Here is a 23,985-nt window from a genome sequence, read left to right as displayed (position 1 = left end):
TTTATTTTCAAAAAAAAATTTAACTTAAGTTAAAAATTGTAAAAGTAAGGGTGCCTGGGTGGCTCAGTTGTTAAATGTTGCCTTCAGCTCAGGTCAGGATTCCTGCTCAGCAGGAAGCCTGCGTTTCCCTTTCTCACTCCTCTGCTTGTGTTACCTCTCTCACTGTTTCTCTCTGTCAAATAAATAAATAAAACTTTTTTTTTAAAAGTTGTAAAAATATTATAATCAATTCACATATACCCTTCTTATAGACTCATTCACCTACTGTCAATATTTTTCCACATTTGCATGTTCTCTTTCACATTCTTTTTTGTCTCCAGATTTATTAAGATTGACATTTAATTAACATTTAATTTTAAGGTGCACAACATGATTATTTGATCCACAAGACACTGTGAAATGATTGCCACAATAAGGTTAGTTAACATCTCCATCCCTTCACATTATGACCATTTGTGTGCATGCATTCCTGTTGTGAGACCATTTAAAAATTACTTTCACAGCAACTTTCAAGTATATAATACAGTGTTGTTAACTATAGTCATCACACTGTACCTTAGATACCCCGGAACTTACTCATCTTATAACTGGAAGTCTGTAGGTTTTGACTGATATCTCCCCATTTCCCCCACCTCTTCTCTCCCCGGCAAACAATAAACAATCATTATTGTTTAAAATAATAAACAAAATAGGGGTGCCTGGGTGGCTCAGTGGGTTGGGCCACTGCCTTCGGCTCGGGTCGTGATCTCAGGGTCCTGGGATCGAGTCCCGCATCAGGCTCTCTGCTCGGCAGGGAGCCTGTTTCCCTCTCTCTCTCTCTGCCTGCCTATCTGCCTACTTGTGATCTCTCTCTGTCAAATAAATAAATAAAATCTTAAAAAAAATAAAATAAATAAAATAATAAACAATAATAATATTGTTTATTATTTTAAACAATAATAATGTTTAAAACATTAAACATCTATCAGTTTTATGTTTTTAGGCTCCACTTAGGAGTGAAATCATACAGTATTTGTTTTTTTTTTTTACTTATTTCATGTAGCATAATTCTCTCAAGATCCATCCATGTTGTTGCAAATGGCAGAATTTCTTTCTTTTAAGGCTGAATAATATTCCATTATTCTGTTTTATATAGATATATATGATCGATAAATATTATATATATATCTACTACATATATATATAGAGAGAGAGAGAGATCACATTTTCTTTATACATTCATCCACTGATGGATACTTAGGTTGTTTCCATATTTTGGCTATTGTAAATAATGTTACAACAAGCACAGAGATTCAGATACCTCTTTGAGATAATGATTTCATTTCCTTCAGATATATAGCCAGCAGAGAGATCCTGGATCCTATGATAATTGTTTTTAGTTTTTTGAGGAATCTCTGTATTTTTTCCATGGTAGCTATATCCATTTACATCACTACCAGCAGAATATAAGTGTTCCCTTTTCTCCACATCCTCATCAGCACTTATTATCTTGTGTCCTTTTGATACTGGCCATTCTAACAAGTGTGAGGTGATACCTCATTATGGTGTTGATTTGCATTTTCCTGATTATAAGTGATGTTGAACATTTTTTTAAATGTGTCTGTTGGTCATCTCTATGTCTTCGGGAAAATGTCTAGTCAGGTCCTCTGCCCATTTTAATTGGATTATTTGTGGGTTGGGTTTTTTGGATTTTGGCAGGGGGCGGGGGTGGTTTTCTTGTTATTGTTGTTTTGCTATCAAATTATGAGTCCCTGCGGCGTCTGGGTGCCTCAGTCATTAAGCATTTGACTTCGGCTCAGGTCATGATCCCAGGGTTCTGGGATTGAGCCCCACATCAGGCTCCCTGCTCGGCAGGAAGCCTACTTCTCCCTCTCCCACTCCCACTGCTTGTGTTCCTTCTCTTGCTGTGTCTATCTCTGTCAAATAAATAAAATCTTAAAAATAAACAAATAAATAATAGCAAATTGTATGAGTCCCTTTCATATTTTTTATTTTAACACCTTATCAGTTATATGGTTTGCAAATATTTTTCCCACTCCAAGGTTTGCCTTTTCATTTTGTTCATTGTTACTTTTGCTGTGCAGAAGCTTTAGTTTGATGTGGTCCCACTTGTTTGTTTTGCTTTGTTGCTTGTGCTTTTGGTGTCATATCAAAAAATCATTGCCAAGGCCAAAGTCAAGGAGATATTTCCCTATGTTTTTTTCTATGAGTTTTATCATTTCAGGTCTTACATTTAGTCCTCAATACATTTTTTTAAGATTTTATTTATTTATTTGACAGACAGAGATCACAAGTAGGCAGAGAAGCAGGCAGAGAGAGAGGAGGAAGCAGGCTCCCTGCTGAGCAGAGAGCCCCATGTGGGGCTCCATCCCAGGACCCTGAGATCATGACCTGAGCCGAAGGCAGAGGCTTTAACCCACTGAGCCACGCAGGCGCCCCAAGTCCTCAATACGTTTTGAGTTAAATACTCATGAGTGGTATAAAAATCCAATTCACATTCTTTTGTACATTTATATTCATATTTCCCAACACTACTTATTGAAGAGACTATCTATTCCTTGCTGAATATTGACGTCTTTGTCAAAGATTTGTTGACGCTACTACCCTCTCACAATCTGTTTCCTAGGAAACATCACATGTAACAAAAATAATATTAACAACTAGTTTGTATGGCTGGATATTTATAACTAATTCATAACTAGATTATTGAAAATAATCTAAGTCAAACAATATTCAAAGTAAAAGTTTCCTGAGGTCTTGTATAAGATAATGGTTAAGATATTCATTAACTTTGTTGAAAATGTATTAATAGAATTTCCAGGTCAACTTGTAAAAGAATAGAAATATAACATATAAATTCCAAACCCACACAGGAATAAAACAGAATAAGAAAATAATATACAGAGGTGCTAGGGTGGGTCAGTCATGAAGCATCTGCCTTCAGCTCAGGTGATGATTCCAGGGTCCTGGGATTGAGCCCTGTATCGGGCTCCCTGCTCAGCAGGAAGCCTGCTTCTCCCTCTCCCACCCCATCAGCTTGTGTTCCATCTCTCACTGTGTCTCTTTCTGTCAAATAAAATCTTTAAAAAAAGAAAGAAAGAAAGAAACATACAAACAAAAAAAAAGAAATAAAATACCCTAACAGAATTAAACTAAAAAAAAAAAAAAGGAACTAAATGAATAAATAATAAAAAACAGTAACTGAAATATATATGGAAAATTCCTCAAACATTTTGAAATTAAACAACACACTTCTAAATAATCAACTGGTCAAAAAGGAAATCTTAAGGGAAATTAAGAAATATTTCGAACTGAATAAAAATTAAAATATAACATTAAAATTTGTGGGATGCAGCTAAAGCAGTGCTTAGAAGGAAATTTATAGCATTAAATATTTCAACTAGAAAGGAAGAAAAGTATCAAATCAGTAATCTAAGTTTCCTTTGATCCCTAGCCTTTTAAAAAGAATGTTGGAAATACCCATCCAGTCTTACATGGCAGTGCTATGAAGAATAAAAACCAAGCACTAATATGTAATTTCCTCATTCATGTCAGCCTTTACGCTGATGCCCAGGAAAAAGGGGCAGAGCCCAAATAAGAGAAGTGGTCTGCAAATTCCTGGCCAGGCCATCAGAGTAGTCAGTCAGGACCTATCAAGATGGAAATAGTGGAAATCAGCACCCTCAGCTGAAGAATAACTCCCAAAAACACAGCTCTAGAAGAAGGTAAGATAAAACTCCCACTTTCCAACTCTGTTCAAGAAGAAACTAACCCAGGGCACCTGGGTGGCTCAATGGGTTAAGCCTCTGCCTTCAGCTCAGGTCATGATCCCAGGGTCCTGGGATCAAGTCCCGCATCGGGCTCTCTGCTCATTGAGGAGCCTGCTTCTCTCTCTCTGCCTGCCTCTCTGCCTACTTGTGATCTCTATCTGTCAAATAAATAAATCTTTTTTAAAAAAGAAGAAGAAGAAAAAGAAGAAACTAACCCTTGAGGGTGGATGGAGTGCACATGTGAATGTTTTTACTACAAAGAATCAAACTGTGCTGAATGTATGTCAGAATCAGAATGACAACAGTCTGAAAACAAAAGCAACCTCCAGGGTATGTGACAGGCATTGGGAAATCTGGACCAGGACATCCAAATTGGGTGAGAAGTAGATGGGTAAGAAGGAGACATCAAAACCCAAAAGAAGGGACGCCTGGGTGGCTCAGTTGGTTAAGCAGCTGCCTTCGACTCAGGTCATGATCCCAGCGTCCTGGGATCGAGTCCCGCATCGGGCTCCTTGCTCCGCGGGGAGCCTGCTTCTCCCTCTGACTCTGCCTTCCACTCTATCTGCCTGTGCTCACCCTCGCTCGCTCTCTCTCTCTGACAAATAAATAAATAAATAAATCTTTAAAAAAAAAAAAAAGAAATGTCAAATGATGGGCAGAACATAGTAACAGGTTAGTATTCGGGCAGTTGAAAACAGGGCAGACTCAGGTCAGGAATCTTGTGGTATTCATCCCTCAACAAGGCTGGATTAGGGAGCCTGTGTAAACAGTAACATGGCATTCTCTTCTTAAAGAAGCTCTTACCACTTCTGAGTTGACAACAGTGGGAGCTCTAGTCAACCTTTCCACTACTCAAGTTGACTTTAACTTAGACTTTTAAATACCTTTGTTGAGAGAAAATTTACATAAAATTAAATGCATGTATTTTAAGTGTACAGTTGGCTAAGTTTTGATACGTATACACACTCCACAATCAAGATTCAGAACATTTCCATCACTACAAAAAGTTCCCTCATATCCCTGAGCAGTCAGTGCCCCCTCCCTGATACCAGATAAGCTTTGAGCTTATTTCTGTAACTATAAGCAAGTTTTGCCTGTTCTAGAAATTCACATTAATGGAATGGTGTTTTGTGCCTGACTTCCTTCACCCAGTATAGTATCTTTTATATCCATCAGTGCTACTGTGTGGAAACATGATTCATTCCTCTTTATTACTTAGTAGTTTTCCACTGAACGAATACACCACAATATATTTATTTATTTATTTACTTGCTGGTAGACATTTGAGATGTTACTCAAGATCTGCTTGTGTCTGTGTGCAACGGACAGCCTCTTTTGCGGGGGGCGGGGTATAGAAAGTAGCAGTACTGGAGTTCCACCTAGTGTCTGTCTGTGGTACTGCAAACTCTGGTGCCTGACCAAGCCGCGTTGAATAATCGCCCGCTGCCTGACATTCTACCATCAGTGTTTAGATTAAGGCAAGACAGAAACCAGTTCTTTAGCAGCACTCGAAAAAATCAGCACATTGGATATGCATTCCACTCCTTTGTTTCCCAAGGAAGGAGTTGGGAATTGAGGGTTTCCTCCCAATCAGACCAGCCATGCCATGCCGTGCTGAGAAGCGTTCTAAGTGAGTGAAGGTCAAGAATTTTCCTGCTAGGGCTTCAGTGTGTTTGGCTGGGATGCAAGAATCTCTCCCTATTATTTATTCTGTCTCTCCTGACTCCCCGCCTTTGTTTTTAATAGAGAATAGCCTTTGCCACTAAAACCAAAAATATATTTATAATATATTTATTTCTTGTTTATCGATATTTGGGTCTGCTCATCTCAAAAGATTGAATATTAACAACTTATGCCCACTTTCAGGAATACACTGGAATAACACAAGCTTTCAAATTTCAAATTCCACAAAATCACAAATGCTGATTCCTACAAACATCCACCATTCTTCCTCAAATATAAGAAATGGGTTGGTAAAAGATACATTTCTTCATAACCACTTGGAAAGTATGTTGGTGTCATTGTATCCAGACTCAAGGCAGCTCTGTCTCTAGCTAGAATGGAAGCCACAAGCTAGTTTCATGGAGTCACCAGCGGGAGAATTGAAGCAGGATTAATTTTTTTTTTAAGATTTTATTTATTTACTTGACAGAGAGAAAGAGAGAGCACAAGCAGGAGAACAGCAGGCAGAGACAGAGGGAGAAGCAGGTTCCCTGCTGAGCAGGGAGCCCAACGTGGGCCTTAATCGCAGGACCCTGGAATCATGACCTGAGTGGAAGGCAGATGCCCAACTGATCAAGCCACCCAGGTGCCCTGAACCAGGATATTTTACATACTCTGAACCTGGGAGTAGCAGCCTCTCCTATCCCATTGAGTCCCCCATGTTCTAATGAAGTAAAGCATTAGACTTCCCCTGTTTATACTGTTTCAGATTTGTCATTCCATCGACTGGTGAGGAAGGCAGGCATTTAGTAGCTGAAGCAGAAGAGAGAAATGGAACTTCCAAAAATTTAACAGGAAGATTCCCAACTAGGCATCTCTTACCTGGTTTCTGGATTTCTCACAAAGGCAACCAGTTCATATATTGTTGTTAAATTCTTTTCTCCATGGGGGAAGGAGGTTCTGGGCTTCCTATTCTGCAATATTGCTGGTATTTTTTTTATTGCCTCATTTTTCTCTGCCTTAGTGTTCTCATTTCCCTGCATCTTTGAATTTCTACTAATTGTTTTAGTGGATGCTGGATATTATGAATGTTATGTCATTGAGTGTCTCAATTTTGTTGTCTTCCTTTTAAGAGTTTTGGCTTGGGGAGCACCTAGGTGGCCCAGTCAGTTAGGCATCTGACTCTTGATTTTGGTTCAGGTTATGATCTCTGGGTCATGGGATCATACCCCGTATTGGGCCCCACATTCAGCACAGAGTCTGCCTAAGATCCTCTCCCTCTGCCCCTCCCCCGCTCATGCTCTCTCTCTCTCACACTCTCTCTCCCCTCTCTCTCTCTCTCATTTCTCTCTCTCCTTCTCTTCCTCTCTTCCTCTCTCTCTCTAAAATGAATAAATCAAATAAATCTTTTGTAAAAAGAGTTTTGGCTTTGTATTAATAGAGAGTTAAGATACTTGAAGTTCAAAAACAAACAAACAAAAAGAAGAAACAGACTCAAAATACAGAGAACAAACTGGTGGCGGCCAGAGGCCTGGGGGAATGGACAAAGTGGATGAAGTGGTGGGAGAGATGCAGGCTTCCAGTTATGGAACGAGTAAGTCACTGGATAAAAGGTACAGCATAAGGAATATAGCCAATGGTATTGGAATAGCATTATATGGTGACAGATGGTAGCACACTTGTGGTGAGATAGGCACAATGTATAGAGTTTGGAGAGGCAGAGATGGAATTGTTTGATCACTACGAGTTTTGTTGTTGTTTTTAAGTTTTATTTATTTAAGTAATCCCAGCACCCAAAGTGGGGCTCAAACTCACAACCAAGAGATCAAGAGTCGGATGCCCTGCCCACTGAGCCAGCCAGCAGCCCCTCCAATCACTATGTTATGCACCTGAAACTATTGCAACAGTGTGTCAACTACATTTCAATTTTAAAAAGAGATACTTAAGGTTCAGTTTAATCTTCTCAAACCCTGTTTTTAAACTTTGTTATAGCAGGTCAAGATTAGCTTTTATTCTTGAGCTAGTTCGACCCTATTCCTAAAGGGTGGTCTTTCTGACATATCTAAGGAATGCTTCAGTGAGATTCCTCTACTCTGGCTGATCAGAACTCAAATGTCTGCCACCCTGTACAAAGTCTAGTAGTTACTCAGTGTACAGCTTCTAGAAATACTCAGTGTGGGGATCCTTATCAGGTTTCTAGAATTCTTTCTCTGCATACCTCCCTCCTCTTCTACTCCACAATTCCATCTCTGGCTCCCCAAACTCTAATTTTTGTCTCTTCAACTCAGCAACGTAACCATGCTCTGCCTTCCTAGATCTCAGATCTCAAAAGTGTTTGAAGGCAGAAAGCTAAAGTAATGGTAGGGCTCACTTCTACTGTTTCCCTTCTCTCAGGGATGAGAGTTTTGTGCTGTACATTTTCCAATAGTTGAAAACAGGTATTTCATATGTTTTGTCCATTATGTAATTGTTTGCCTGAGTAGAGCTGGGCTGGTACCAGTCACTCCTTCACAGGCAGAAGTCGAAGACGCTCCTTTTTAACTTTCTAAACTCTTTGCTACCCTTTAAATTCTAGTGCACATTCCCCCTCACTCCATTAACTTCCCTTACTCCTTTCTCTGCCAGTTCGATAAGCTATGTAGCTCGTTTGTGGCAGTCATCACCTCCCTATTGCCCCATAGTTACCTGCGGGAGGAAAGATCCTCTTCCTGACCATCCAGTAATGATATTTGTTGAATAAATGAGATACCCCAAAATATATTGTTTTCTTATCAGTGGAAATATATAAAAAGAGAATAAATGACCCTCCTACTTAGTGAAATGTTGGAATATATATGGTCTAGGGTCCCTTCCAACTCAAAGCTTCAATGAAAAAATGGTTAAGTAAAATTGTGCCACACCTATATAATGAATATTACATGAATTTTTAATTTTTATTTATTTACTTTTTTAAAAATTTTTAGAGAGAGGGAGAGAGTGTGTGCAAGCACAGGGCAGGGGCAGAGGGAGAGGGAGAGAAAGAGAATCCTAAGCAAGCTCCACACCCAGTGTGGAGCCCAACGTGGGGCTCAATCTCATAATCCTGAGATGGTGTCAAATCAAGAGTCAGACGCTTAACCAACCAAGCCACATGGGTGCCTTACATGAATGTTTTAAATGTAGAGATATATTCAGTACTTACAACAAAGTGTTAGGTAAAATATTAGGATTAAAGTTACATATGTTACATAGTTACCTATGTTTAAAAAAAAAACAGCATGCATAAAACTAGGAAGGAAAATGCATAAAAACCAGAAGGAAATATACTTTTAAATAATGGAGCTATTTTAATGTGTATGTGCTCTTCTCATGTTTTTAATGCCATGATCCAACTATCTTAAAAGACAACTGGCCTGATCTGTACCCCAATGTTTATAGCAGCAATGGCCACGGTCGCCAAACTGTGGAAAGAACCAAGATACCCTTCAACGGACGAATGGATAAGGAAGACGTGGTCCATATACACTATGGAGTATTATGCCTCCATCAGAAAGGATGAATACCCAACTTTTGTAGCAACATGGATGGGACTGGAAGAGATTATGCTGAGTGAAATAAGTCAAGCAGAGAGAGTCAATTATCATATGGTTTCACTTATTTGTGGAGCATAACAAATAGCATGGAAGACATGGGGAGTTAGAGAGGAGAAGGGAGTTGGGGGAAATAGGAAGGGGAAGTGAACCATGAGAGACTAGGGACTCTGAAAAACAATCTGAAGGTTTTAAAGGCGCGGGGGGGTGGGAGGTTGGGGTACCAGGTGGTGGGTATTATAGAGGGCAGGGATTGCATGGAGCACTGGGTGTGGAGCAAAAATAATGAATACTGCTATGCTGAAAATAAAAAATAAATTTAAAAAAAAGACAACTGGCTTGGCTATCTACTTACCTTCAGGAAATATGACGCAGGATGATCAGTTATTCCAAAGCCAAACTTTATCTTTATTAAATATTCTTCAACATTTTATTGGCTTGACTAACAGCTTTATTGAGAACACTAGTTCATGTAGTTATGTATAAGCAAGCACATTTTGCAACAAGTTTATCGTGCTGGGTTCACTAGGAAGTTTCAGTGCTCACAGTGAGGTATCTTAAGAGTGCTCTATTGAGACTTTGTTTGTTAATGACTGAGACCATTGTTGGGTAACATTCACTTTATATTTTTTCCAGGATGAACTTTGGGCAATCGGCAGGAACCAAATTAGGATAATTTTATGTATGTCTGTACATCTGTGTGTCTGTTTCACAATACTTCTAGTCAGGAGAGAGGAAGCATCTGAAGATCGCTTCATGGACTAGCTTAATCATGTTTCCAGGCCAACCCATCACAGTTTTCTTCTTTTTCTTATATTTACCTATCTTTTCAGTTATCCAAAGGCAATGCTATGAAATGTCAGTACTGAATTCTGGCTCTGCTCCTTACTAACTGTATGATCCTACACAACATACATGACCTCTCTGTGTGCAGTTTCCTGATCTATGTAAACTATAGATAATGATAATAATTACCTCCATAATTCTTATGAGGCGTCAGTGAGATAATTTTGTAAAACTCTGATCAGAGTGCCTAACACATACAGACCATTCAATGAATAGTCTCTCTCAGTGATTTTACCACATCCTCCTCCCTACATCCTCTCCACTTATAACTGATGCTGTATCAGTGAGTTGGGATGAAAGATACAAGAATCTTGTCCTAGGGAAACCTGGCTGGCTCAGTTGGTGGAACCAACTTAGGGTCATGAGTTCAAGCCCCATGTTGGATATAGAGATCACATAAATAATAAATAAATAAACTAACTAACTAAAAAAAAAAAAAAAAAAGGAATCTTGTCCTATGAAGGTGAATTTTTCCCCAAACAGGATTTCTGCCCTCCGGAGAGCTGGATCTGGGTGAAGGGGCTGTCTGATCAGGTAATATGAACTCATCATCAAGGCATGAGTAACTGAAAGTTGTAAATAGATTACTAACCAATTTTTGTTTTGTTCATTGCTGTATACCTGGAGTCTAGAACAGGTGCTGACAGGTCATAAATACTGGCATCTACTTCTTTTTTTTTTAAAGATTTTATTTATTTATTTGACAGACAGAGATCACAAGTAGTCAGAGAAGCAGGCAGAGAGAGAGGGGGAAGCAGGCTCCCTGCTGAGCACAGAACCTGATGTGGGGCTCGATCCCAGGATCGTGATATGAACCGAAAGCAGAGGCTTTAACCCACTGAGCCACCCAGGCGCTCCAATGTGTGTTTATTTCTTGAATTAACTAATACTATGACCCATTTTTATACAAAATCTTAATCTTTTTTTTTAAGATTTTATTTATTTATTTGACAGAGTGAGACATAGTGAGAGAGGGAACATAAGGGATCATGACCTTAGCTGAAGGCAGCCGCTTAACAACTGAGCCACCGAGGTGCCCCACAAGATCTTAATCTAATACCTAGAAAACAGCATATAGATCCTTTATTTCCACTTTCAACTCATAGATAACACTTCAGAAAAAGAGCTGAAATTAAAATAAATCTTAAGTACACGTTGGATATTTTTATCATAATTATCATAAATTCTAAATCAATAAACCCTATGTTTATTTCTAGGTAAAAAGACTCTTATTCTTCTCTTTCTCTCCTGACATATCCCTCAGGCTATTTACACAACCCAAGACCTGGGCAGACATATTTTATTCTCAAGACTCCCTCAAAGAGAATATGCTAATTAATTCCTTGCAGGTCAACTTTTCCTCATTCAAGTTTTTCCAATCTACTTTTCAACTGTCAGGTAAGACACCTGTCCAGTTTCTTCCAGGAAGGTCCATCCTAGACTGTTACTGGAAAGACCTAGCTCGTGCCATAACCCTGTTCTGTCTTCTTCCTGGCCTCATGTGGAAGGAATTCAGTGCTATATTTTTGCAACAGGTTCTTTCTTCACAGATGTCATTCAGCTGAATTTAGTATCTGCCACTACTATCTTGATGGCAAGATAGTAGTTTTATATTAATCCATGATATTAAGTTATCAAACTAAGAGGACAAATTATTTACAAAATTATATAGCAGTTTCCTCCTGCCTCCTCACTGCTCAGAGATTAAAGCAAGACCTCAGGTCCTAATTCATGGTACAATAGAATGACTGGTAATCTAGTCATTAGAAGCCAAACTCTAGATAATCCATTCCAATGTTGCAAGAACAAATCATAGCATACTCACTTTTCACCATGGGGTTCATTCTGAGAATCAAATATTCACTAAATAAGATAATATTTATTTTATGAATTATAAAATATTAGATAAATGTTGCTCTTAATTGTGGCTATTCTTACATCTTTCCACTGTTTCCCTATCTCATAAGAAAGAGGTCATTAGATTTGAGTGAAACACCTGAATATGGTCCCTCGTGGACCAGGACAGTCCCCTGGAACCAAAACATAGATGCAGCTGCTGCTCCAGGTGGCTCCAAGATACAGCTCCTCCCTAAGGAGGCTCCTCTTCAACCCCCAAAAGGAAGGAGACTGCCCTGCTCTAAGAAAAGGCAGTAGTGCCCACAGAAACACATATAGGATAAGGACAACAGTCTTCCGTGAGAACCACGGAGCAGGGAGAAGCCAATAACATGGAGCCTTCATAAGAGAAAAGCAGAAAATCTACAGAGCTCTGCAGAAGAATTTAGTCTGGAGGTAAGACAACCAGGAGAGGAGTTGACTCAAAGCCCAAAGCATATCAAGCTCCCTTTCCACTGAATCTGAGTATCTAGGGTTCATCTGGCTCAACAGTACTCTTTGACAACAGAGAGAACCACCTCTGACCGTAGATCCTAAACAAATTTGGGAGAAAGTTTGACATATTTTTAAAATGTCTTGTGTCTGTTCCAGTAGGTTTCAAAGAATTGGACCCATTATTTGCCAACTTCTGGAGCCTCTAGGAAGAAAGTTCATTTCCTCCCTTCTGACCCTATCCAATGAGCCTTACTTTAATACCGAAAAATCATGCTATAAATAACAGTAGAATCACCGCTTTGAAACCAGCACAGGTAGGTGGGTTTTCCTCCACCACCATCCCTTGGTCCATGTTCTGCCTTCTGAGCATCTATGGGCTAACTCTAGTTCCTCTTCATAAGAATCCTTCCAGCTGGAGTGGGGGAATGTAGGAATGGGATGAAGATGGTCAAAAGGTACTAAATTCCAGGGGCGCCTGGGTGGCTCAGTGGGTCAAAGCCTCTGCCTTCGGCTCAGGTCATGATCCCAGGGTCTTGCGATCGAGCCCCACATCGGGCTCTTTGCTCAGCTGGGAGCCTGCTTCCTCCTCTCTCTCTGCCTACCTCTCAGCCTACTTGTAATCTCTGCCTGTCAAACAAATAAATAAAATCTTTTTTTTAAAAAAAAAAAAGGTACTAACTTCCAGCTATAAAATAAATAAGTCCGGGGATGGGGGGACCAGGAGGAATTCTTCCAATACTTGAAAATAGTTATCATAATCTCCCATTATTCTGTCATTTCCAAAGTAAAGATCTCTACATTCTTCATATGTTCCTCATACTTCACAGTTCAGAAGTCCTAATTCATAATAGTCAACAAAAATATCATGTCATGTTCACATAAATGGTTACTTTTCAACTGATTATGAAAGCCTACAAGCAGATTTTACATGTGCTTCTGTTACATTTCATCTTCTTTTTAGTCTAGCCTTTCAAAGACAAGATTATTTTGGATTATAATTCTATCACCTGTGATATTGGTTTCCCCACTTTGTTCCTATCATCTGAGGCTTGATAAGCCGTGCATATTTGCTCTTTATCGAAGTCACTACCAAAATAGGTGAAGAAAACAGGAAGACAAAGCCTTCTCCTTTTCACTAGACATATTTTTCCAGATTTCCAGAGTCATTGATGAATAATTTTGGTCCATAGTAGGCATACTAAAAGTGTTATCTTTAAGCTCACAGTCATCATCTTTTCTATGAAACTTTACCAAAATTATGTCCTTTTTCTACTCCTTTCTCCTGATCTACTAAATTATTAGTACTACCAGTAGGGGCCATTATGTAAGATTTGACCTTATAATTAGCATTATATAGCTCTTGGTGATGTCTTCTTATGAGATTTCCATGTGTTCTTATAAAGCATTTTACCAGGGACCAAGGTCAAATTTACTGTGAGGTTTGACATTATAATGAACCTTTTATAGCTCCTAGTGATGTCTCCTTACATGAGGTTTGACATTATAATTGGCATTACATAGCTCCTGGCGAAGTCTCCTTATGAGATTTCCACATGTTCTTATAAAGCATCTATTTAAGAATTTTACCAGGGACCAAGGTCAAATTTACTGGTTAACAATGGCAACAGTAATTTTTTTATCATAAGCATTGACTCAGAGACTTGAGGAGGCTTAAGAAGTTTTTGGTCAGTTGACTGGCTGGTTGGTAGGTTTGGTTAGTTTTACTAGCTTCTTCCTTTGCTCCATCTTTCTGCTAAACCTGAGGTCTATTCCATTCTCATTTCAAGTCTCTCCCTGGCTCTTTAAGAAGTCCCTAGTAAGGGCGCCCTGGTGGCTCAGTTAGCTAAGCCTCTGACTCTTGATTTCAGCTCAGGTCATGATCTCAGGGTCTTGAGATCAAGTCCCAGGTCAGTCTCCACGTATAGCAGGAAGTCTGTTTAAGATTCTCTCTCTCGGGGCGCCTGGGTGGCTCAGTGGGTTCAGCCGCTGCCTTCGGCTCAGGTCATGATCTCAGGGTCCTGGGATCAAGTCCCGCATCGGGCTCTCTGCTCGGCAGGGAGCCTGCTTCCTCCTCTGTCTCTCTCTGCCTGCCTCTCTGCCTGCTTGTGATCTCTGTCTGTCAAATAAATAAATAAAATCTTTAAAAAAAAAAAAAAAAAGATTCTCTCTCTCAGGATGCCTGGGTGGCTCAGTGGGTTAAGCCTCTGCTTTCAGCTCAGGTCATGGTCTCAGGGTCCTGGGATCGAGCCCCACATCAGGCTCTTCGCTCAGTGGGAAGCCTGCTTCCCCCTCTCTCTCTCTGCCTGACTCTCTACCTACTTGTGGATATCTCCCTCTGTCAAATAAATAAGTAAAAATATTTAAAAAAAAAAAAAAGATTCTCTCTCTCCCTTTCCCCCATCCCTCACCCTATGCACGCTCTCTCTCTCTCTTCCTCTCTCTAAAAAAAAAAAAAAAAAAAAAAGAGGAAGAAGTCACTAGTCTACAAAAAGATAAAATATGTATCGAATACATATGAAAGTATTCTGTTCCTTCTATGTCTGTATCCCCCATGTGACCAAATGGTGTCTGCATGATTGAAGCCCAAAATGAGAGGAAAAGGTAGGACCAGGGAAGGAACACAAAAACCATGTGTTCTCGCTGCCATTTGCTATTATGGAATATCATCTTTCTTAACTTCAAATATGAGAAAACTCTCTATCACGATGGACTTTCTGTTTCTTCCCCCAACCATACACACACATACACACACACACACACACACACACCTACTTGACTTCCATCTCCAACCTTAATCATGGTTCCATCTCAAACTGAGAGACAAAATTCCAATATTCCCTCAATTAGGGGAGGACTCAGAGATTCCTTCTCCATTTTAGCAATCATCTAAACACCTCTTTCCCTCACCCAAGCATTATCAGATGATGCAATTTTTCTGGGGCAATTTACCATTGGAAAATTATTATAACTAATTCACTTGTACATTCCACAAGTACTTATCAAGGTCTTCCTATGTGTTTAGTGTTAGCATAGTACTGTAATGATTAAGAGAAGGAATCCTATAACAGGATAGAAATGTCTAAATAATCCACATTGGGTGAGATAAAATGACCATGTGACCAGCAGAGAGAATATAGGGCAGGAGAACCAAGAAAAAGAAAGTATTCTCAGCTTCCAACAAACTGCTTAGAGACTGAGCATAGTTTAAAAATGGATTTACCCATGGTCACCAGTCCACTTGTCCAAGGGAAAGGAGTGGATTTCCAGGGAAGTGGGATCTGAGTTAATACAGATCTTTCTATATTGCACGTTTTGTGAAATAAATGATACAGATTGCTCATCAGAATGTCCAAGTCTCATTTTCTTAGAAAGGAAAAACAGCATGAGATGACTGGCTGCTTCAGGAATGTGCATGACCTCGGAGTAGGACCACCTGCCCACCAAGTGATGGGCAGTCCCTCCTGCCCCAGAGGACCTCACCAGGTGTAGTTCTGCTGTTGATACTCATCCAAGATTGTCAGTAAATAGCTCATTGATGACTGGGAAAGTTCTATGCTGCTCTCTGATACTAATACTTCTACCAGTCACAAAGGGTTTGGGAAAGCTCCGAAGGATAGCAGACTAGTGCAGGAGCTTTGGAGTCAAGCAAATGTGGGTTCATATCATGACTCCATCATAATCGCCTTGAATAACTGACTTAGTCTCACTTGGTCTCAGTTTCTCCTCTGTATACAGGAGACAATAAGGTCTACCTTTAATGGTTGCTGTGATGAATAAATGAATAAGCAAGGGTTAGTGTGTGGTTGCAATAGGATCTTGGTTAAAGTTACCTTCCTCTCTTGGGCCCAGATCTAGATGAGGAAGCAGTCCAGTGGTGACAGAGAAAACCAGACCACCTGGCTGATCCTGGTCGGCTTTGGGGAACTGCAACACCTGGGCTTCCTCCCCTTCGCTTTCTTTTTGGCCATTTATGTGGTGACAGTGGGGGGCAACGCCCTCATCGTGCTGGCTGTGGCCTCCAGTCGGACACTCCACACACCCATGTATTTCTTCCTCTGCCACTTCTCCCTGCTGGAGATTGGCTATACCTCCAACATCGTGCCTCAGCTGTTGTGGAGCTTCCTGGAGGGGAGGGAAACCATCTCACTGGTCAGCTGTCTGATCCAGTTCTACGTGTTTGCCTCACTGGCTGCTGTTGAGTGCCTCCTGCTCTCTGCTATGTCCTATGACCATTACCTGGCCATCTGCTACCCGCTTCGCTACCCCGCCCTGATGAGCACCTGGTTGTGTGGCTGCCTGGCTGCTGGAGCCTGGGTCAGTGGCTTTTCTTTCTCTGCCTTCACTCTGGCCCTGGCAGCCCCTCTGCCCCTCTGCCCTGGCCACAGGGAGATCGACCACTACTTCTGCGACTTTGCTCCCGTTGTAGGGCTGTTCTGCGGGGATGTGGGGATCATGTGGGGAGCCGGAGTGAGCATCTCAGGCTTTCTGACGTTGGCCCCCTTTCTGTTGATTGTGGCGTCCTATGCCTTCATCTTGAGGGCTGTGCTGAAAATACCTTCAGGCCATGGTAGGCAGAAGGCCTTCTCCACCTGTTCCTCCCACCTCACCGTGGTCGGGGTGTTTTATGGCACCCTCATTGTGGTCTATGTAGCCCCAACAGACCACATGGCCCCCTTGCTCCGAAAGGCCTTCTCTGTCCTTTACACTGTATTCACCCCTATGGTCAACCCCATCATCTACAGCCTCAAGAACCAAGAGGTAAAGGGGGTCCTTCACAGGCTCTGGGGAAAGCTTATCCCAAGACATACTCCACTGAGAGGGATAGGGCAGCTGTTGACTTTTTCCTGGATTCCAGCTTAGCCCCTTCCTCAAAGACTAGAGACCACTGTAATGAAAAGATAAATACTGTGGGATTGAAAGGAGATGTCTGGGGTCACCTGGGTGGCTCAGTTGTTAAGCGTCTGCCCTCAGCTCAGGTCATGATCCCAGGGTGCTGGGATCAGGCACCACATCAGGCTCCCTGCTCGGCGGGAAGCCTGCTCCTCCCTCTCCCATTCTTCCTGCTTGTGTACCCTCTCTCCCTTTTTCTCTCTCTGTCAAATAAAGAAACAAAAATCTTTAAATTAAAAAAAATAACATAAAAGAGATGTCTGCCAAAACTCATGTTTCCAGTGGGAATGGGATAGGGGTTCAAAATCTTATGCCTCGTACAGGGCCTAAATATTATAGCACTCCACAAACATTAGTTGAAAAAAAATGAATGGATGAATTAATTAATTAATTAATTAATTAATATGGAAAAGAATGCCAGAGAAAGCAGAGCACAACTCAAGGGGGGAATATTTGCAGATTGTGAATCTAAGATGACAAGATTAAGGTTGACAGATAGAGAAAGGAGGAGTAGGGAAATGGTAATAAGGACCAGAATGAAGATCTCATGCCATGCTTTGAATGAAATCTCAGAAACAGAGAGACAGCCTTGGACATAAAGTATGTAGTAATGATGGAGGTAGTAATGGTGCAAGAGCCACTTGGGAGAGGAAAGGTCAGCCATTCATTCCTGTAGCCCAGGAGGCCAATTGGGCCACTGGGAGTTCCCATTAGCCCTTCTGTTGCTGATGTCCGACAAGTAAGAAGGGAAAAGGAAGGAGATGAAATGAGAAGGAAATAAATTAAATCCAATAGAGATTTCTGAAATTTTGCCTCTAACAAAATCTTTTAAATCTTTTCCTTTTTTTTAAGATTTCGTTTATTTATTTGAGAGAGAGAGAGAGCACTAGCAGGAGGAGGGACAGAGTGGGGAGGGAGAGAGTCCCCAGCAGACCCTACGTTGAGCATGGAACCTGACAAGGGGCTTGATCTCAGGACCCTGAGATCATGACCTGACCCAAAACCAAGAGTCAGATGCCCAACTGACTGAGCCACCCAGGCACCCCTGAATTTTTTTAAATTGATACAAAAACATTTCTAATTTTTTCATTGGAAATATATCAACATGTTTCTCAAGGTATGGTATGTAGATTACCTATACTAGAATGACCTAGAGTAGCTGTTTACAAATGAGGATTTCTAGGCTTTTCATCACGCCTACAAAATCAGGACCTTTAGAAACGGGGGGCCAAGGATCTACAGGTAACATGCCACAGTTGATTCTCAGTGGAGGGAGAGGGCGTGGCTACCAGGGATGACAAGGGTAATAGGAAAACTGACCCTAAAAAAGGTTGGGGGGAGACACATTTCCTCATGGATGTAAAGAGATGTGATCCTGAGAGATGGGGATCAAATAGACAGGTAGATGTATAGAAAGGGCCAGAGAGAGGATGTGGAGGAAAGTAGAAAACCTGGGATAGCTGGCCCTTTCTGGGTGGGGTGGAAATACGGGCAAGAAAAAACAAATAGGAAATTTCCCTGTCTGGGAGCACCTCAGTGGCTCAGTCAGTTAAGCATCTGACTCCTGGTTTCAGCTCAGGTTATGATCTCAGGGTCTTCAGGTCAAGCCCCCTGTGGGGCTCCACACAGCAGAAGTCTGCTTGGGATTCTCTCTCTCCCTCTCCCTCTGCTCTCTCTCTCTCTCTCTCTCTCTCTCTCAAATAAATAAATAAATAAGTCAAAAGAAAGGAAGGAAGGAAATTGCCTTGTCCAAACATTGCTTGGGAAGTAGGCAGAACCCAGACTGCACATGAGTATTAAAAATGTCTCTGTGATATTTGTTCTTTGCATTCAAGTCAAAAGTGAAATCCTGTGTTATAGCAGCATCTTGGACGGAAGGCCAGGTCTGAATGAACATGATGCACATCGGGTTCCCCAAACAAAGAACCCAGCAGCTTCCTCGGGGTGCTTGCCTCCCACCATGCCCAGAGGGGTTTATTTACTGTCTGCATGAGAAGCACGGAGAACAGTCTACAGACAGGTTGGGAACTGTCCGGGGGAACAGGGAGGTCTGGGTCCCGAGGCCTGCACAAAGCAGGTGGCTGCCTTTATGATATTATTTCCAGGGTTTTGAGAAAGTTCCAAGCCCTTCTCCTCACCGCTACCACCACCATCACCTGACACACCCTGCCGTAAGCAGTCCTGTGCCTACCCCTAAAGCAAGAAATTCCTATTAAAGGGTCACTGTTTTGGAGCACCTGAGTGGCTCAGTCAGATAGGTGTCTGCCTTCAGCTCAGGTCATGATCCCAAGGTTCTAGGATCAGGTCCCACATCAGGCTACTTGTTCAGTGGGGGAGCCTGCTTGTCCCTCTGCCCGCCTCTCCCCTTGCTTGTGTTCTCTCTCTCTCTCTCTGACAAATAAATAAATAAAATATTAAAAAATAAAAAAGTGTCACCATTTTAATCAAGAGTCAAAAACGCACGGTACTGCAGGAGAGGAAAGCAGCAAACCCTTCTATGCTGATCTGCACTCGACCACACTCTCGCTCGGGCAACTTGAGTCTCAGGTTCCCGATGTATAATACGAAAGGAAGAATAATAAGACATACATACAGGGGCGCCTGGGTGGCTCAGTGGGTTAAGCCGCTGCCTTCAGCTCAGGTCATGATCTCAGGGTCCTGGGATTGAGCCCCGCATCGGGCTCTCTGCTCAGCAGGGAGCCTGCTTCCCTTCCTCTCTCTCTCTCTGCCTGCCTCTCTGCCTACTTATGATCTCTCTGTCAAATAAATAAATAAAATCTTTAAAAAAAAAAAAAGACATACATACATACATACTTCATAAGGTTGTTGTGGAAATTAAATGAAGTACATACCATAAAGCCCTCTGTCTCTGTGCTTTGATTGGTCTGTGCCACATTTTAACAAACATTAACATTCTCCCTCGCCCTCCTTTTCCTCAAGGAAAGTCAGAAGACTCTCTCCTTTCAGTCCTATCGCTGACCCTTCCCCTGAGTGGAACCTCGCTGCCTGTAAACATGAGCCACAGCTGCTCCTTCTCATCCCCTGGGGTTAAAGGACTGAGCCAACACTGGAAGGAGGCCAGGTCGTCGGAAAACTGGACCAAAACAGAGGAGAAACCCAAGGGGAGAGTCAGAGAAGGAAACTAGAAAAGAGGAAGAGGACGGAAGGGGGGAGAAGGGGGACAGGGAACACAAAACAACAAAACAGGGGAAGCAGAGGGATAATGGAAGGGAAAGTAAAAGCCACAAGTGGGAGAGGTAAGAAAGGGAAGAAGGGGACGCCTGGGTGGCTCAGGCGGTTGAACAGCTGCTTTCTGCTCCGGTCATGATCCCAGAGTCCTGATGCCTGCTGAGTAGGGAATCTGCTTGTCCCTCCTCCAAACTCATTCTCTCTCTCTCTCTCTCTCAGATGAATAAATAAAATCTTAAAAACAAAAACAAAACAAAAATACAGGAAAGAAGTAGGAGAAGCAAAGGAGAAAGGAAGGGTTCCAGAAAACTTCCCCAGATTCCTCCACTGGGATCACATGCCTATGTTCCTAATGAAAAGGAAGCAGATTTTTTTTAAATAGATTGCATTAAAATGTGTCAGTCATGGGCACCTGGGTGGCTCAGATGGTGAAGCGTCTGATTCTTGGTTTTGGCTCCAGCCATGATCTCAGGTTGTGGGATCAAGACCAGCAATGGGCTCTGTGCTCAGTGTGGAGTCTGCTCGAGATATTTGCTCCTTCTTCCTCTGCTCCTCCCCCTGATCACACTGCTGCTCTGTTTCTCTCTCTCTCCAATAAATAAATACCTTTTTTTTTTTAATGTTTCAGTTACCAGCACCTGGATGGCTCAGTCGATTAAGTATCTGCCTTCCACTCAGGTCATGATCCCGGGGTCCTGGGATTGAGCCCCACTTCGGGCTCCCTGCTCAGCTAGGAGTCTGCTTCTCCTTTTGCCCCTCCCCGCTGCTCATGCTTTCTCTCTCTCTCTCTCTCTCAATAAAATAAAATCTCTTAAAAAAAATAATAAAGGGGCTCAGTCATTAGGCATCTGCCTTTGGCTCAGGTCATGATCCCAGAGTCCTGGGACAGAGCCCCACATCGGGGGTCCCTGCTCAGCAGGGAGTCTGCTTCTCCCTCTCCCACTCCCCCGCTTGTGTTCCTTCTCTCACTGTGTCTCTCTCTGTTAAGTAAATAAATAAAATCTTAAATAAATAAATAAATGATAATAAATTTTTTAAAAAATAAACTCCATGTTTTGTTTTGTTTTGCATGGAGCACTGGGTGTGGTGCATAAACAATGAGCTCTGGTACACTGAAAAAAAAATTTAAAAATTAAAAATTTTTTAAAACTCCATGTTTTTATTTATTTTTTTTAAAGATTTTATTTACTTATTTGACAGAGAGAAATCACAAGTAGGCAGAGAGGCAGGCAGAGAGAGAGAGAGAGATAGAGGGAAGCAGGCTCCCTGCTGAGCAGAGAGCCCGATGCGGGACTCGATCCCAGGACCCTTGGATAATGACCTGAGCCGAAGGCAGTGGCTTAACCCACTGAGCCACCCAGGCGCCCAAAAACTCCATGTTTAAAAAAAAAAAAAGTTTCAGTTATTAATTGGACTTCAGTTCAATATTACGTGGTAATTCCATGCTTTGAGCTATTCTACCTGTGGCAAGTGCACAGCAATAATTGAAAAAAATGCAAAAGGAAAAAATGTAAAAGGCATATGATAGCTCAAAAAAATTAAAAATTTAAAAAATAAATAAATAAAATGGCTTATAAACTATGAAAAAAAAAAAAAACAATATAAATATCTCCAGGGACGCCTGGGTGGCTCAGTTGGTTAAGCAGCTGCCTTCAGCTCAGGTCATGATCCCGGTGTTGTGGGATCGAGTCCCACATCAGGCTCCTTGCTCCGCAGGGAGCCTGCTTCTCCCTCTGCCTCTGCCTGCCATTCTGTCTGCCTGTGCTCGCTCTCTCCCCCTCTCTCTCTCTGATAAATAAATAAAATCTTTAAAAAAAAAAAAAAAAAAAAATATCTCCATGGGCCACAAAGGTAAGGAAATAAATCATAAAAGCAGTGAGTAGGGCCAAAGCCAAAGGCCTGCTTGATTCCAGGCCGAAGCAAGAAGAGGCAGCTCTGGGCTCAGTTCCTGCAGGTCACAGAGACGAAAAGTTCTCCACCTGCTGCAGGAGTCAGAGCCAAAGGCACTCGAAGGGAAAGGCTGGGCAAAGGGCCTCTTTTCATTAAAGAGAAATGGAAAAAACCTGTTGCCTGCTACTATCTGAGGCAAAAAGCTAACCCAGAGCACATCTAAGGAGGCAAGAGAGCCCAGAGCTTCATGACCAGGAACTGAGAGGCCATACCTGTGGCTCCCACTCAAAATGAGTCTGAGACCCAACATTAGAAAGTATTTGGAAAAAACCTAACTCTACAAAAGGTAGCCAAAAAACCACCAGTTGGAAGATAAATTTACACTAGAGGATATTAAAATATTAAGGCTCTGAGAGAAAAACAAACACCATATGATTTCACTTATATGTGGACTTTAAAAAAAAAAAAAAAGTGAGCAAACCGAAAAAGCCAAAACAGACCCATAAATACAGAGAACAAACTGATGGTTAACAGAGGAGAGAGAAGTCGGGGAATGGGCAGAGCAGATGAAGCGGGGAGGGAGAGAGACAGGCTTCCAGTATGGAAGTATAGAGAATAGAGTCAGTGGTGTGGGGTTTTTTGGTTGTTGCTCTTGTTTATATTTTTTCTCCAAATTTTTATTTAAATTCCAATAACATACAGTGTAATATTGGCTTCAGGAGTAGAATTTTGTGATTCATCGGTTACATACAACAACTTGTGCTCATCACAGTGCCCGCCTGAAGTGCCTGGGTGGCTCAGTGGGTTAAGCCTCTCCCTTCAGCTCAGGTCATGATCTCAGGGTCCTGGGATCAAGCCCCGCATCGGGTCTCTGCTCAGCAGGAAGCCTGCTCCCCCTCTCCCTCTGCCTGCCTCTCTGCCTACTTGTAATGTCTGTGTGTGTGTGTGTGTGTGTGTGTGTGTGTGTGTGTGTCAAATAAATAAATAAAATCTAAAAAAAAATGTATGCCTAGTATCCATTCCTTTATGTCTGCAAGTCAACATCATATGATGCACTTTAACAGCAAGGCTTGCCGGTTACTTTAAGACCTACAGACACCCCCTTCTAGCACTACCACTATTATTACTCTTGTGTGCCTTCTTAGAAAGTATTGATCTAGCAATAACTCTTCCTTCACAATGCCTCTCCACCAAACTAAAATCAAGACCTTGTACTCTAATAATTACCAGCTTTTTCTAGCCATATATATCCCCTATTAGTTCCATTTCTCGGGAGAACCCCACTAATACAAGATGCTTGATGATCACTGATCACACAGATAATAGATCAAATTCAGTATAATTGGGGGTTTAGATCTGATGGTTTCTTGCAGACACAAAGATCTCATGAACTTGAGTTCTAGTGGTCTCCTATCCAACCAATAGTTTACTGAATGCAGATGTCAGGAGATCGTCAATTTCTCCAAACTCAGTGGTGCTCATCAAGGGTCCCCCATTAGCCTAAGCAGTAAAATACTTTCAACCAAGCACAGATAATGAACAAAGTTCAGCAAAACACAGGGACAAGCCCCTCTAGAGACATTCCAACAAAAGCATGAAGCTTGACAATCATACTCCCTTCTCCTACCAACTACCATTTACCCTCCTGTACACGTTTGCCCAAAACCAGGAGCCACCCCCACCAAAATGAGACTTTATTCCCGATATTTTTCTTGGTTACAGTCCCTTCCCTAAGGTTCACACTGGTTGGACCAGTTTGGGGAACTAACCTTGGACAACCATGTCCTTCCTGGAACAGATGCCAGCATTATTGCCCAATCAGAGACACCTTTGTGCCC

General features: G+C 41.7%; 1 protein-coding gene across 1 annotated transcript; it reads left to right on the top strand.

Annotated features, from left to right (window-relative positions):
• Nucleotides 1-16,033: 16,033 nt before the first annotated feature.
• Nucleotides 16,034-17,038, top strand: LOC101680881 (olfactory receptor 11A1-like). The gene has a single exon (XM_004778929.1). The coding sequence runs from the start codon at nt 16,034-16,036 to the stop codon at nt 17,036-17,038; it is 1,005 nt and encodes a 334-aa protein (XP_004778986.1).
• Nucleotides 17,039-23,985: the final 6,947 nt, after the last annotated feature.

Source organism: Mustela putorius, unplaced genomic scaffold, assembly GCF_011764305.1.
Source record: "Mustela putorius furo isolate JIRA1106 unplaced genomic scaffold, ASM1176430v1.1 tig00537227_pilon_pilon_pilon, whole genome shotgun sequence".
Lineage (NCBI taxonomy): Eukaryota > Metazoa > Chordata > Mammalia > Carnivora > Mustelidae > Mustela > Mustela putorius.
Note: the sequence above shows the minus strand (reverse complement) of the source record. Positions and strands in the feature narration are given on the sequence as shown.

Coding starts and splice junctions, on each gene's coding strand:
- LOC101680881 (XM_004778929.1), top strand. CDS start 16,034: ATGAGGAAGCAGTCCAGTGGTGACAGAGAAAACCAGACCACCTGGCTG.